Genomic DNA, 14,798 nt, shown 5'->3' on the forward strand with positions numbered 1-14,798 from the left:
TGGTTGGAGGACATGTTGTTTATTTAGCATTTATATGGAGCTCATCGCTACACCTGCTTAGCATTTATAATGTAAATATCCATTATTGATATAAAAATAACCGTAATCGCATGAAATCACACACAAAACAGATGCCATAGTTATTGTGTATTTATTAGCTTCATAGAATTGGTTCGTTCTTCACTGAGCACAGGACGAGGAAGTGAACAGAGGACAGCGTCATGCAGGAGGGCAGTATTGAGTCACGTATGATGATTGACAGCTTTAGACATCGAATGAACGTGCAATGACTTATATCTGACGCAAATCAGGAAGAGGAGAGACAGAGCTCGCTGTGATCACTGTTTTAGCTGTCAGATCGGATAATTCAGTTGGAAATGAATAGAAATGATATTCTGTTTAAAATAAAACTAAATATTTTGCAAACATTGTGGTGATAAATCAATATTTCTCCAAATACTTTTGAACTATGAGCCATAGCAAACGCTGTTCATTGCAGCTGTGTGGACACAACTGAACTGCTGCAGACAAGAGAGAAAATTAATTTGCGTGTGACATTTGATTAAAAAATATTGTTCATTACAGATAGATTATTTTGCATTACTGACATAACTAAGAAATTAATCTCACTGAAACCCAGTTTTATCATAAACAATGGTCAAATATTGAAGCTGGAGTCTTTAATCTTTGTAATGATACTCAGTTTGTCCAGATAAAGAAAGTGTGAATTTTGAACAACAGTAATATGGGGCCTTCGGCGATCGCTGACACTGAAGGGGTTAATACCAGCTGTTAACAGGACCTAAGAGATGGGGGGTTTTTTTCACCTCAAGTCTATGTACAAAAGTTCAGTAATGGAAAATTAACTATAATTCCAGAGTCAATATGTAAGACATGAAATAAATGTAAAATACAAGAAATTTGTAGTGGTTTACATTTTAATTGTGTTCATAATTTAAATACTTTTTTATAATATTTATTCCATGTATGTATTTTTTTTTTTTACTCAACATTGTGAATAGAGATGATCAGACTGGAGAACTGGAGACTCGACCAGTAGATGATGTCCTACAGAAAGTCAAAGACAGACACAAAACCATCATGAAGAACAAGTATGAGAGATTATTTGAGGGAATTAAACTCCAAGAGAATGAAACCCTCTTGAACAGGATCTACACACAGCTCTACATCATAGAGGGAGAGAGTGAAGGAATGATTGAAGAACATGAGGTTTTAAAGATGGAGAAATCAGCCAGAACGCAACAATCACAAGACACTCCAATCTTCTGCAATGACATCTTTACAGCCTCACCTGAACCAGGATGTGAGGAGAAAGAGAAAATCAAGATAGTCCTTACTAAAGGCATCGCTGGAATCGGAAAAACTGTCTCTGTACAGAAGTTCATTCTGGACTGGGCCGAGGGAAAAGCCAATCAGGATATAGATTTCATGTTTGTACTTCCATTTCGAGAGCTGAACTTGATCCGAGATCATCAGTACAGTCTTCACAGACTTCTGCTGGACTTTCATCCTGAACTTCAAGATCTGGACTCAAAGATTTATGAGGAGTGTAAAGTTGTGTTTATCTTTGATGGTCTGGATGAAAGCAGAATCACACTGTTTTCAGATGCTCAGAAAGTTTGTGATGTGACTGAGACTTCATCAGTGGATGTGTTGATGACAAAGCTCATGAAAGGAGAGCTGCTTCCCTCTGCTCTCATCTGGATCACCTCCAGACCAGCAGCAGCCAATCAGATCCCCTCCAAATACATCAACCGTCTGACAGAGATTCAGGGATTCAATGAGCCTCAGAAGGAGGAATATTTCAGGAAGAGAATCAGTGACAAGCATCAAGCCAGTAGAATCATCTCACACATCAGAAGAGCAAGAAGTCTCCACATCATGTGCCACATACCTGTTTTCTGCTGGATCTCATCCACTGTGCTTCAAAAGCTCCTGGAAGAAAATCTAAGTGGAGAAATCCCTCAAACTCTGACTGAAATGTACATCCACTTCCTGCTGATTCAGATCAAAATGAGGAATCAGAAATATGAAGAGAGAGATCCAGAGAAACTCCTGCAGTCCAACAGAGAAGTGATTGTGAAACTTGCTGAAGTGGCTTTCAAACAGCTGATGAAGGGCAATGTGATGTTCTATGAGGAGGACCTGAGAGAGAGTGGCATAGACGTCACTGACGCCTCAGTGTATTCTGGGATTTGCACAGATATATTTAAGGAAGAATCTGTGATCCATCAGAGGAAAGTCTACAGCTTTATTCATCTGAGCGTTCAGGAGTTTCTCGCTGCTTTCTATGTTTTTCACTACCATCTTTGTACAACAATGGAAGCACTTAAGTTTTTTGCACTGCATAATATGTTTGAAGCAGCAATAGATGAAGCCCTTGAGAGTGAGAATGGACAGCTGGATCTGTTCCTGCGGTTCCTGCTGGGCATCTCACTGGAGTCTAATCAGAGACTCTTACAGGATCTACTTACACACACAGAGAACAGCTCAGAGAGCATCAGAGAAACCACACAGTACATTAAAGAAAAGATCAAAGATGATCGTGTTCTCTCCACTGAAAGATCCATCAATCTGTTCCTATGTCTGCTGGAAGTGAAAGATCAGACTCTGTCCAGAGAGATTCAGGAGTTTGTGAAATCAGACAAACACTCAAAGAAGAAACTCTCTCCAGTTCACTGCTCAACAATCGCTTACATGCTTCAGATGTCAGAGGAGGTGCTGGATGAGCTGGACCTCAAGAAATACAACACATCAGATGAGGGTAGAAGAAGACTGATACCAGCTGTGATCAACTGCAGAAAATCTATGTGAGTGTTTTGTCCTTGTTTACTTATTGAAGAGTCTTAATGTTTTTACATAACTTGGCAATCAGATGCAAGTCTCTTTTAAAGGCATTGAGAAATTTAATATTCTAATTGTTCATTAGGTTGAACAGAGGTAACCAACTTTTGTTTAAATGCAATCTACCTATTTTTCTCAGTAAACAAATAAATGTATCTTAACTATTTCCCCATTAGTGTTTTATTAAAAAGTTTCCAGCCAGTATTTTTTATCATATTCACAAAATTGTCATGGCCCTCAGAATATTTTGTTGTATGAATATGTAAATTCAATAAATCAAGAGAACATCTTCACAAACTAGTAATGTGAAGCATTCATAAACCTGTTGTCCAACAAAATACGTTTAATAACATGTTTGAACTCCATATAGTCAGTCAGTCGAGCTGACGTGGCTTCTTATCACAGACTGAGGCAGACAGTATTCTATACAGTGATAAAGTCTATGTCAATCAGCACTGCATATTTATGTTTTTATTATTTACATTTTTATTATTATGAAAATACCCGAGAAGGCTTGAAGAACTCAAATACACCATATCTTGATGCAGTCGTGTTAATTGTCTTTATGTTTAATCAGTCAAAGCGTTTCTGTTTTCTTTTTATTCAGCCTACAGCCAGCTTCACATTAGGGATTTCCCATAGGGATTTCCTGAAAACTATTACTTCTCTGTAATGTGGAGTTTCTACTCGGGGGCGCCCTCTGGCCTCCAGTATGAAGGAAACTTTTTGTAACAAATGAGAAAAATAATACTTCTCTCTAAAAAAATATATATGGCAATCTATGTTTTTCTTAAATATACAGGAGTTTTTTTTCCCCACAGTTGATGCATAAGAGGCTCATATAAATTTATTTTCTAAAAGTCTATGTCTTTAATATGAAATATCACAGATAAAAAGCACAGATTTTTATAATAATAATTTTACAATAAATCCTTAGACCTTTCTAATGATTTTTAGTCATAGGCTGTCTGTATATTAACAGGTAACCCAGCAGTTAAAAGAAAATAAAAAAATTGTTTTACAAAAATTGTAAAATATAAATATTAGTATTATTATATATATTATACGTACATATACATGCATACATACATGCATACATACATGCATACATGCATACATACATACATACATACATACTGATTGGCTTCATCACTCTGTCTCCTCTCTAATATATACAGCCCTAATAAATATATATATATATATATATATATATATATATATATATATATATATATATATATATATATATATATATATATATATATATATATATATATATATATATATATATATATATACTGATTGGCTTCATTACTCTGTCTCCTCTCATAAACTGATGTGTGGTGGCCGTTCTGGCGCAAAATGGCTGCCATCGCATAATCCAGGTGGATGCTGCTCATTGGTAGTGGTTGAGGAAATTCCCCCCTTCCATATGTAAAACGCTTTGAGTACCCAGAAAAGCACTATACAAATGTAACAAATTATTATTATAAATACAATTCGTATAAATTGTAGGTTATGACTGTTAATAATTTAACCAAATCATTTAGCGCTCAAGACACCTTTATTTATATAGCGCTCTTTACAATGCCGATTGTTTCTAAGCAGCTTCACAGTGTTAAACAGGAAAATAATGCCGCTCTGGAGAAAACGGTGATGTCATCCAGCTCATTTCAACTATCATATAGTGTCAATGCGTGCAGATCAGTAATTTAATTTATTTGAATATTTAGTTGAGTATTTAGTGTCCCCAACTGAGCAAGCCAAGCCAAAGGCGACAGTGGCAAGGAACCAAAACTCCATCAAGTGGTATAATGGAGGGAAAAAAAACACTTGGGAGAAACCAAGCTCAGTCAGGGTGCCAGTTCATGCCAGTTCAGCAGTATATGATTATGATTCTGGCAACATTACTTGTCAGAAGTCATATTAGATCAGAATATTCGAAAGGTTTGAGTCATCACGCCGGAGACAGGTTTATTGAGGATGTTGTGTCGATGAGACAATTATTAAATAGGAATATTTGAAAGATCGGAGTCATCTGGATCACCTCCAGCTCAATTGAAAGTGATTACGATTGTGATCTACCAATTGGACACCACTGAGATAGACCATATAATTCTGAAATGTATTTAGTGGCACCTCTGTTTCTTTTGCCTTTTTATTTTGCATTATATATAATATATAGCTGTATATTACACGCACTGAAACTTGTATTTGGCTTTCATTCAGATTATCCAGCTGTAATCTCACTGGTCAGAGTTGTGAGAGCTTGTCATCAGCTCTTCAATCCTCAAACTGTGTCCTGAGAGCGCTGGACCTGAGTAACAATGACCTGCGGGATTCAGGAGTGAAGCTACTATCTGATGGACTGAAGAGTCCAATCTGTCAGTTGCAGATACTGAAGTGTGTAACAGTAACATTTTCCATATATATGTGTATATATATATATATATATATATATATTAGCGTGTGTGTGTGTGTGTGTGTGTGTGTGTGTGAAAGTTTGTCTATATGCATGTACAAATCATATATAGCACCTTTAAACATAAAACATGTAAATGGTCAGTGGCTGCCAAAAAGAAAAAAAAACATGAATTACATTTTAAAACTACTCTCTCTGTAGGTTGTCTGGCTGTATGGTGACAGAGGAAGGCTGTGGTTGTGTGTCTTCAGCTCTGAGTTCAAATCCCTCACACCTGATAGAGCTGGATCTGAGCTACAATCACCCAGGTGATTCAGGAGTCAAGCTGCTTGACAAATTGATGGATCCAAACTGCTCACTGAAGATACTCAAGTAAGTAGGGTAGTTAACTCGTATATCTATCTGCGTGTAATCTTTGTTTAGATGTTTCTTGAAGAAAAAAAAAATGTCTTGTGCTCCTGCTGTTTTTAGCTGACTTTATCTGTCAATAGCCCATGTTTACATGGACACTTTTTGTTTCAATCAGAATTAAATCATTACGATTAATAAATCCGAACATATTCAACAACATTCGAGAATCTTTTGCATGTGGTGTGGGAATGTGTAAGCATGCATATGTATGTATGCCATGTGTATATGTGTGCGTGTATGAAAAAACGGCTCCTGAGTGAAAACTGTGCATCCCAGTGTAATAAAAAGACTTGTAGATATGTGTTATAGCTGATTTTTCAAGTCTTTTGTTCATGGTTTTTCTACATTTTTCTCAATAAAAATCCTAAAGGGTTAAATTTGCTCACTTGCACATGTCCAGTGACAGCAGAACTCAACTGTCTGCATCCAATTCACTCACTGTATTGCAGGCTCAGCAAAGGTGCGCATCGCAGGCACGTATTGGGTGGAAAGGGGGTGCTCGCGAGCACCCATCTGAAACCTAAAATTACAAATGGGACACCCTACGATCTTGTGACCACAAGTGCAAATGAAGTGTGCAATTTGGGAGAGGGCTTTAGTTGAAGGTCAAGCTGACTTAAAAAATACATTAATAACTGAGATGAGAGATGAGAGAGAAGTTTTTTTAATCCCTAGGGAAATTACAATGCCGGAAAGTTGTTTGCTTACAAGAAGTATCAACAGTGAAGCAAAGGATATTTGACAGTGAAAAATACATTAAAGGGGGGAAATAAATAAATAATACAATAAATAAATGAATAAAGATAAATAAAAAATAAACAAAAAGGTAGACAGCAGTACAATAAACAGGTTAAGTGAAAATAAAAATAAATGGACAAGTATTACACAAGTAAGACCATATACTTGTTACATGTCGGTCTGTTCCTGTTGCGTTTCGTTTCATGCATCACGTGTTCCCTTGTTAGTCTAGTTCTGTTCAGCTGTTTAGTTAATCACCTGTATCACCTGCCCCTCGTTAATCAGTCATCAGTGTTTGTATTTAGTTTCCTCTTGTTCACCCAATCTTTGTCTGGTCTACGTTATGTGTATGCTGTGTGGTGTTCTGTCCGATGTTTATCCGAATAAAACCTATCTTTGTGGAAGTCCCAAATCTCCTCTTCACTGCTGCACCATACATCCGTAACAATACTATTGCACAAGTAAAATATTACACAGGTGAAGTATTACACAGGTTTACAGATGTTCATCCTGCAGAAGGGAGAGGAGTTGTACAGCTTGATAGCTACCGGAATAAATTACTTTCTGTGGTGTTCTGTAGTGCATTGCGGTGTTCTCAGCCTGCTGCTGAAGACGCTCTGGTATGAGTGCAGCGTGGTATACAGGGGATGTATACCTCTTCCATACCGCCTCCTCCAGAGACTCTAATTCCACTCCGAGGACAGACACTTCTTTCCTGAAATGTTTGTCAAGACTATTGGCGTCAGCTGCCTTCACCCTGCTACCCCAGGACACTACAGAGTAAAAAATTACACTGGCCACCACTGAGTGGTAAAACATCTGTATCATGGCTCTGCACACATTAAAGGATCTGAGCCTTAGTGCTGGGTGGTATACCGGTTCATACCGAATATCGGTATTTATTTTTGTTATGATATGAATTTTGATGATACCGGTATGTGTCGCGTTCAAACATTAGGAACGTGGGGCAGCGCGTGACTGTTCGAGGGGTCACGTTTCACTGTTGAACTGTTATGAGAGCACGTATATCATTAACCTAATAAATACAACTTGATTTTATGTTTTCCTTTGATATGCTGTATTTTTACATTAGTGCCAAGAGGTCAAATGTTATCACAATTTGCAGTACGCTTTTAACACCTTTGTTGTGGTCTATCAGGTTCAAATACAGAATTAAATTATCTTTCCTCAACTTGGTACTGCTGTATCTATTTTACACAACAGTGAAACTATTTCATTAGACATAAGTTATCAGTCCATTGAACATCATTTGTTTGTGTGTACATTTCTTTCTCTGTTCAGTTTGGACCATGGAGGACAATTCAGGATCGTTCCAGGACTGCAAAAATGTAAGTCCTCTCACACATTCAAACACACCTATGCATAATTAATGATGTCAAAGATGTTCTGACCTCTCTTCTTGTGTTCAGATGCCTACGATCTCTCACTGGATTCAAACACAGCACACACTCGTCTCACTGTCTTTGAAGGGAACAAAAAAACAACATGTGTAAAAGAGGAGCATCCATATCCTGATCACCCAGAGAGATTTCAGCGCTTTGAGCAGGTTCTGTGTCGAGAAAGTCTGACTGGACGCTGTTACTGGGAGGTTGAATGGAGTGGCTGGAGTCATGTAGCAGTGTCATATAAAGGAATCAACAAGAAAGAAGGGAGTAGTCGTTTTGGACTCAATGAAATGTCCTGGAATTTGTACTGTTGCGACACGATTTATTGTGCCTGGCACAATAATAATAACACAAACATTCCTCCCTCTTCACCCCTGTCTAATAGAGTTGGAGTGTATGTGGATGTGTCAGCTGGCATTCTGTCCTTCTACAGCATCTCTGACACACACACACTCACACACTTACACACATTCACCACCACATTCACTGAACCCCTCTATGCTGGATTTGGGCTTTATAATAATTCCTCAGTGTCTCTGTGTCAGATTTAACATCATCCTTTAAGACAGTGGTTTTCAAACTATTTTTATTTGCTTTTATTGTCGCAACCTATATATAGGCCTACAACCATTTACATTAAACTTGTATACAATCGGCCATTTGACTGTATTCTCCACTAACCCATTTAAGCCCACAGGCAACTATAGTTTCTGCAGTGTATAGTTGTCATTTTCCTTTTGTAAGTATTTTTCTAGATGTTATCCATGTTTTATGTCTCATTGACATGCAAGCAAACAACCAAACTTCCTTCCTGTCACATGAGGGTGCCAACTTCCTACCCCTACTTCCAGGAAGCAAGGCTAAGGCAAACCCTCCCAAAGAAAGGTCATTTTCATGTTACTAATAAGTATTTTTTTTGTTGACATATACAACAAAAAACATATGTATTGACATACATATATAATCATGAAGGTCTCTAGAATCATACAAACAAAACAACAGATTACAAGAGATTATAGTTTGTTGTATACTTAGTCAAAAGTCCAAGCAAATTACTTTTAAGTACATATATCATGGGGTATACTGTGTTAATAGGTTGATAAATCAAGATTTTTGGTCTTGTTTAGTGCTTTTTGCTTTCATAATATCCAACCTAAAACATAACTTAACCCACATATTCAAAAGATTATAAGATAGATGCAGCTTTTTTCAGTTTGTATCGAATGTTCTTCGACTTTTATACATTATAAATGTGTTTATGAATAAAGATTGATCTGTTGAAAGCAGTTATTTTGAGTTAAATGTTCTCCTCCTATTCAAATTTGACATTGAAGGGGTGCATACAACATATTTGCCCACTGGCTACTATATTTTTCTTCATATTTTCGATTTTCATGAAAAAAAAAAAAACTGAAAAATAAATGCAGAACATGTTTACATAGGACACTATTAACATGACTATATGCATGAAACCAGAGCCGGCTCTCCCTATAAGCGAACTAAGCGGCTGCTTAGAGCCCCGCCGCCACTAGGGGGCCCCCGAACTACAGATTGTACTCGCCGGCGTCACCGCAAATTAATGCTGCGTTCACACCAATGCAAATAGAGCATCAAAATTGCGTCTACCGCGTCTAGTTTGACGCGTGAACATTTTGAATCCATTCGCGTGTTTAAGGCGCTCCAGGAGAAATATGTCATAAAACACCCCTCTGCCTCTTTTCATTTTCATTAAAAATATATATAAAGCATTAATAGCCACAGAAATATGGTCCAGGCAACTCCTATATTATTTTCACTGCATGTATATTTAAATATCCAAAAAAAAAAAAAGTTATGAAACTTCTCTTTGCCCTCAATCAAAACGATTTGGCAGACAACAAATTATAGATTCATGACACCAAAGATCGGCCGTTAGATCAGCACAAGACGAACCACTACAGGACATCAGAGCAGCGGCAAGCGGCTCAATTCGCGTCCAGTTCGCGCGAACGCGCCGTGGGACCTCCAGACGCGCGTCAACGCGCCTTTCCATTGATTTACACTGAAATCACTCGCGCCAGACGCTCTATTCGGGTTTGGTGTGAACGCAGCATAACGTTAGCTGTCCGTCAATTATGCTGAATCAACATTGCTTGCGCTATGGTCCAGCCGTCGGCCCCAACTCTGGGCTACAGAACGCGTAGAGACAGACCCACCTCCTATGAATGTATTTTCTTTTTAACAGTTAAAGTTACATGACCTACACTAGTTCTGGGAAAGAAAAAAACGATAAATCTTTGTCTCAATAGACGCTTATTACAATAAAAATAGTTTAATTATTGAACATTAGAGAGAAATAAAGTAAAAAGTAAGAGAAAGAGCAATCATGACAGTCAAAATCAAAATGAAGTTTAAAATAAAGCGGTTAAATACAAGCTTTTTCTTATGGTCTAAATTATTAAAGATTATTAATAAATGTTAATCTATATAGGCTTACTATTATGAAATATTTTATTTATTGTTAAACTAAATCGCCCAGACCATTTAAACCTAAAGAAAACACTATGTCCTCTCTGAAACATTATTGAATGATGATCGATACAAGACACCTAAAAGCAAAATGGATTTGTGGTAAATTTTAGTAAAGAATGTATTACTGTATGTAATCATAAAAGGTGAAAAAAATTCTCACTCCATGCTGTGAAGGTTTAAAATATGAACAGTAGGCTATGTAAGAGTTAATCAACCAATATTTAAATAAAATATTATTTAACATTGGATTTCTTTTAATTTACTCTTAACATTGTTTTCTGCTCACACTAATAGTAAAAAACAAAATTTCACTTTCTCAGGAGGAGCCATTCTTAAATATTTTGGTGGTCGTGGAGAAACATTTCAGGAGGCTGACACAAGTAAATATTTCCCAATGCCTTTCTTTTGAATAGTTTTGTGCTCAACTTAAGCTAATTTTCCTCTTGCCAATAAAAAGATTAGTTTTATAATCATAATTCACCATGTTGTCTTATTGTACTTTAATATTAATTTTAAATTAATGTGTTTTATCTACTCTGCATACTGTATTTATGATTATATTATAATCTCAACAGCTGGAGGAGGTGATTCTACTGCTGCTCCAGTAGAGCATAGCGAACCGCATACCACTATGGCTAATGTTGTAAGTTAGCTATATATTATTAATGCTAAATTATTAATATTTATTTGTTTACAACAAATTGACCTTGTGTATGAAAGATGTAGAAATTTGGCAAATCTGTAATCTTTACTTTTACTGTTTCAGTGAGTGTAGGCTACTTTAATAAGCAGTAAAATATTTGTAGGCAATCATGTTAAAAGGTTAGATTGTATACAGTTGCTGGTTTGCGGTGGCAATACTCCATTATTCACTGCAAGGCAGGGCCCCAAAATGATCCTGCTTAGGGCCCCCAGATTTACAGAGCCGGCCCTGCATGAAACCATTCAGAAAAATTGCCAACAAATGGGTTAAACCAAAGATGGCACAAATTCAATTTACTTTTCCACATAACCGCTTTTGATCCTTGTTGATCTGTTGATTCTGCACTAATTTTATCTATATATGGGACAATAAAACGGTTAACCGTTAACCAACAAGAATTTTAACCAATAAATCGTTTGCTGCATGCTTTTTTTTGCGTATTTTTTACACTTTTTTTTCATATTTTTGACAGAAAAAGGGTAAATCGCATATAAAGCCTTGTTTCCACCGAAATTACCCGGAACAATTTGTACCAGGAATTTTTTTTTACAGCAACTTTTTTCCCCCCAGACCTGCTACTGTGTGCGTTTCCACCGCGGTCTAAAGTACTGTGAAGATAAGGCAAATTAGTCCAGAGACATGGGACTGCGCGTGGCTGCTCCTCCCAGTCAGCAACAGACTATAATAATTTTTGTGCAATACAGTCTGCAAGCAGCGCTGCTTTTGCTAGTTATGTGGTTTACTAAAAATGTAATTAACAAAACGGCGGAAAAGAGACGAGCACTGATACTAAAGCGTATTCTGAAAGCTTGTAAAGCTAGATTTAATGTTATTATCAGCTATTACGGACATTAACCGTGCGATTGCTGAGACAACGCGCGCCATCGGACAGAAAGAGCAAGACTGATATTTACTAAACGCAGAACGAACCTTGCAAGACTTTTAAAAATGCCAGTTAAAAATAAAATGCTGCATGAGCTCAACCAATCAGCATGTTCAGCGCCCAAGTCCCACCCCCGAAAGTTCCCGAACTTTGAAAAAGTACTACCTCGCGAGCAGGACCGTTTGGAGGGGGAAATATTTACCCGAAACTTCATTTAGACCTTGGTTCCTGCGGTCGAAACACACAGAGTACCACCCCAAAGTTCCTAGTTCCTGAGGAAAGTTCCTGCGGTGGAAACGCGGCTTAAGTCACATTTTATTGCATTCAGAAATAAATAAAGTGAAATGTTATAATGTACTACAAACATTATAAACACTACAAACACAGATATAGGCTATTTTGGGTCCCCTCATTCCACAACAAATCATTTAAATGTAATTTAAATGTATTCAGAACAGAACAAGAATGAAAAAATATAAGTAAGCAACTATAAACAAGCCAAAACAAAATCATTTAATGAGAAACTGAAAGTAACTAGCGTTAGGCTCACGTAGCCTATCTCTCTCATTCACATCCAAATGTGTCCATATTTGCGTATTTGGATGCTAAACCATTATTTATTATATGCTTTGTACTTCTTGCATCCCAATATTAACGGAAAAAATCCTCCTCTTCACGCGCAAAAAATGTGATTGGAAACCACAGTGGAGCGGTGCTCATGCTGAATGGCACAAATTATACTACTGACTATTTAAACTAAGCTGTGTAACTTTTTATGCGTTAGATTGACTGTTTTTTTTTAAGAATGAACAGGCCGCGATGCCAATTTTGCAATGCATTTGAACATGTTGTGTGCGCATGAGGCGCCGGCGCGACCAAACAGAGGAAACCTAAAATACTCTGTAATTTATTTGGTCATACAGATAATAAGAGTAGGACATCGTTCAAAGTGTTTACTTACATTTTGCTATTGTAAAATAAAGAAAACAAGATGCGCTTTCTGTAGTCTGGGTTTCCTTTCTGTGAACTTTTTTGATGAGCGCGACGCCTCACAAAAAATTTTTTTTTTTCTTTTTGTTAATCTGTTAAGTCAAATATATTTTGCGTATTTATTACTTTTATATAGGCCTATAGATTATGATTTTATGATAACAAATGTTATTTATTAAGTCTCACAACCCACAGTTTAAAAACCCCTGCTTTAAGATGGAACAGAGAAATCACACACAGTGGAATATTCCAGAGGAAAAATTAATTGCTAGGATATTGCTTCTACTAATAGACTCAGGAGACAAGAGTGGAAATTAATTTTAGTATCAACAAAAGGGTCTCAGATGTTTCTCCAAAAATTCCGTAGGAGAAGTTAAAAGTATACAAATGAGACATGAGAAAGTTCTGAGAGAAAAGAGTCAAAACTGAGAATATGGTGTGAGAAACAGGAGATCTCTCTCTGTCTTGCAGTAATCTCTTTCAATACTCTATTATAGGAACATCTTAATGATCAGAGGTTGTTCTCTCCTCCTTTTGTTCAATACATTTTTTTTGTTTCACTTTTATGGACAGGACAGTGGGTGGATAGAAAGGAAACAATGAAGGATGCAACAGGGGAGCAGGAAAGGACCTTCAGCTGGGACTCAAACTCATTACATGGTCTTTTGTCTCTAACCATATTGTGCATTGTGTCCACTACATGTATCACTTGAGGGGGGGGGGGGGGGGGATATTGGGAATGTTTATATTCTTGTTAACCCTTAAATGCATACCTCGTGTCTTTAGCGACCCGAGACATCATTCACTACCCTCCTCCTCATTCATTTTTTAAAGTTAGACATCAACATTCTTAGTATTCCTCAATCAATCCATTTTAAACAATATAACAAGAAAAAAATTATAATTGAATGCCTGTTTTTCCACTAGTTTTTTGTCAAAATTGTATAGGGTCGCTAACGACCCGAAGTGTGTAAGATTGTACTTTTTTTTTCTGCACAATAATAAATGAATCTATAATGCAGAATATAACTGTAATTCACCTTTATTCCACAAGGTGGCAATGTCTGATACACAATGATGAAGTGACGTTTCACTCATACTTATTGCAGACTGAAAACGAAACAATAATAATTATAATTTGCAAAACTTGAAATGGCTCAGTGATTTACTGCAGAAAAAGTACTGAACAAAATAAAATATTAGTGTCACTGTCACTTGATGATGGATCTGGGGAAGGAAGCTGTCAGTGATATTTATTTTCAAGATGTTTAAAATGAGTTTTGAGAATATGCGTGAGATCGTGAATATGATCCAGATGCAGAATGTACTGGGAAATGAGTTCTGACGAGGATAGTGGTGATGGTATAAAACATCTGCTCAAACTGAACCCTTACAAGCTCCAAAAGGTAACGAAATATGTTTTATTTTATTCTTCTGTAATTGTTTCTCTAATATCAGGAGTTTTATATATTATCGAGATATATATTATCTATATATATATATATATATATATATATATATATATATATATATATATATATATATATATATATATATATATTGTATATATATTATCGGTATAGATCTATCCATGTTAGATATAGATCCGGGTCGCTGAAGACCCGAATATGTAAGAATGTTTGTCGAAACAGTCATTCATTTAAGGGTTAATGCATATGATAAATATGAAGATTTCAAAGCAGCTTTACAGGATAAACAGAAAAATAATGATTTATTGATGCAAACAGAATTCATTTCTGCTGTAAATCAGCTCTAAAAAGACAAAAGTAAACAGTAATTATTAATTTGCAATCTGTTTATTTATTGGAATCAATCATTTGTTGATTCAGTTTGGTTAAATAACAGTGT

The 14,798-nt window shown here is 36.4% G+C and overlaps 1 protein-coding gene across 1 annotated transcript in view; it reads left to right on the forward strand.

The window, feature by feature from the left end:
- LOC307128006 (NACHT, LRR and PYD domains-containing protein 3-like) overlaps positions 1–9,659 on the forward strand; it is a 46,248-nt gene extending 36,589 nt beyond the window's left edge. Inside the window, exons 7-11 of the mRNA XM_079819523.1 lie at positions 1,023–2,831; positions 5,095–5,268; positions 5,489–5,659; positions 7,739–7,785; positions 7,867–9,659. Coding sequence (XP_079675649.1) covers positions 1,023–2,831; positions 5,095–5,268; positions 5,489–5,659; positions 7,739–7,785; positions 7,867–8,393 — 2,728 coding nt within the window. The 3' untranslated portion in view covers positions 8,394–9,659. The remainder of the gene's footprint in view (positions 1–1,022; positions 2,832–5,094; positions 5,269–5,488; positions 5,660–7,738; positions 7,786–7,866) is intronic.
- Positions 9,660–14,798: the final 5,139 nt, after the last annotated feature.

The sequence above is a fragment of the Gobio gobio genome (genome assembly GCF_949357685.1).
Source record: "Gobio gobio genome assembly, chromosome: 6".
NCBI classification, from domain to species: Eukaryota; Metazoa; Chordata; class Actinopteri; order Cypriniformes; family Gobionidae; genus Gobio; species Gobio gobio.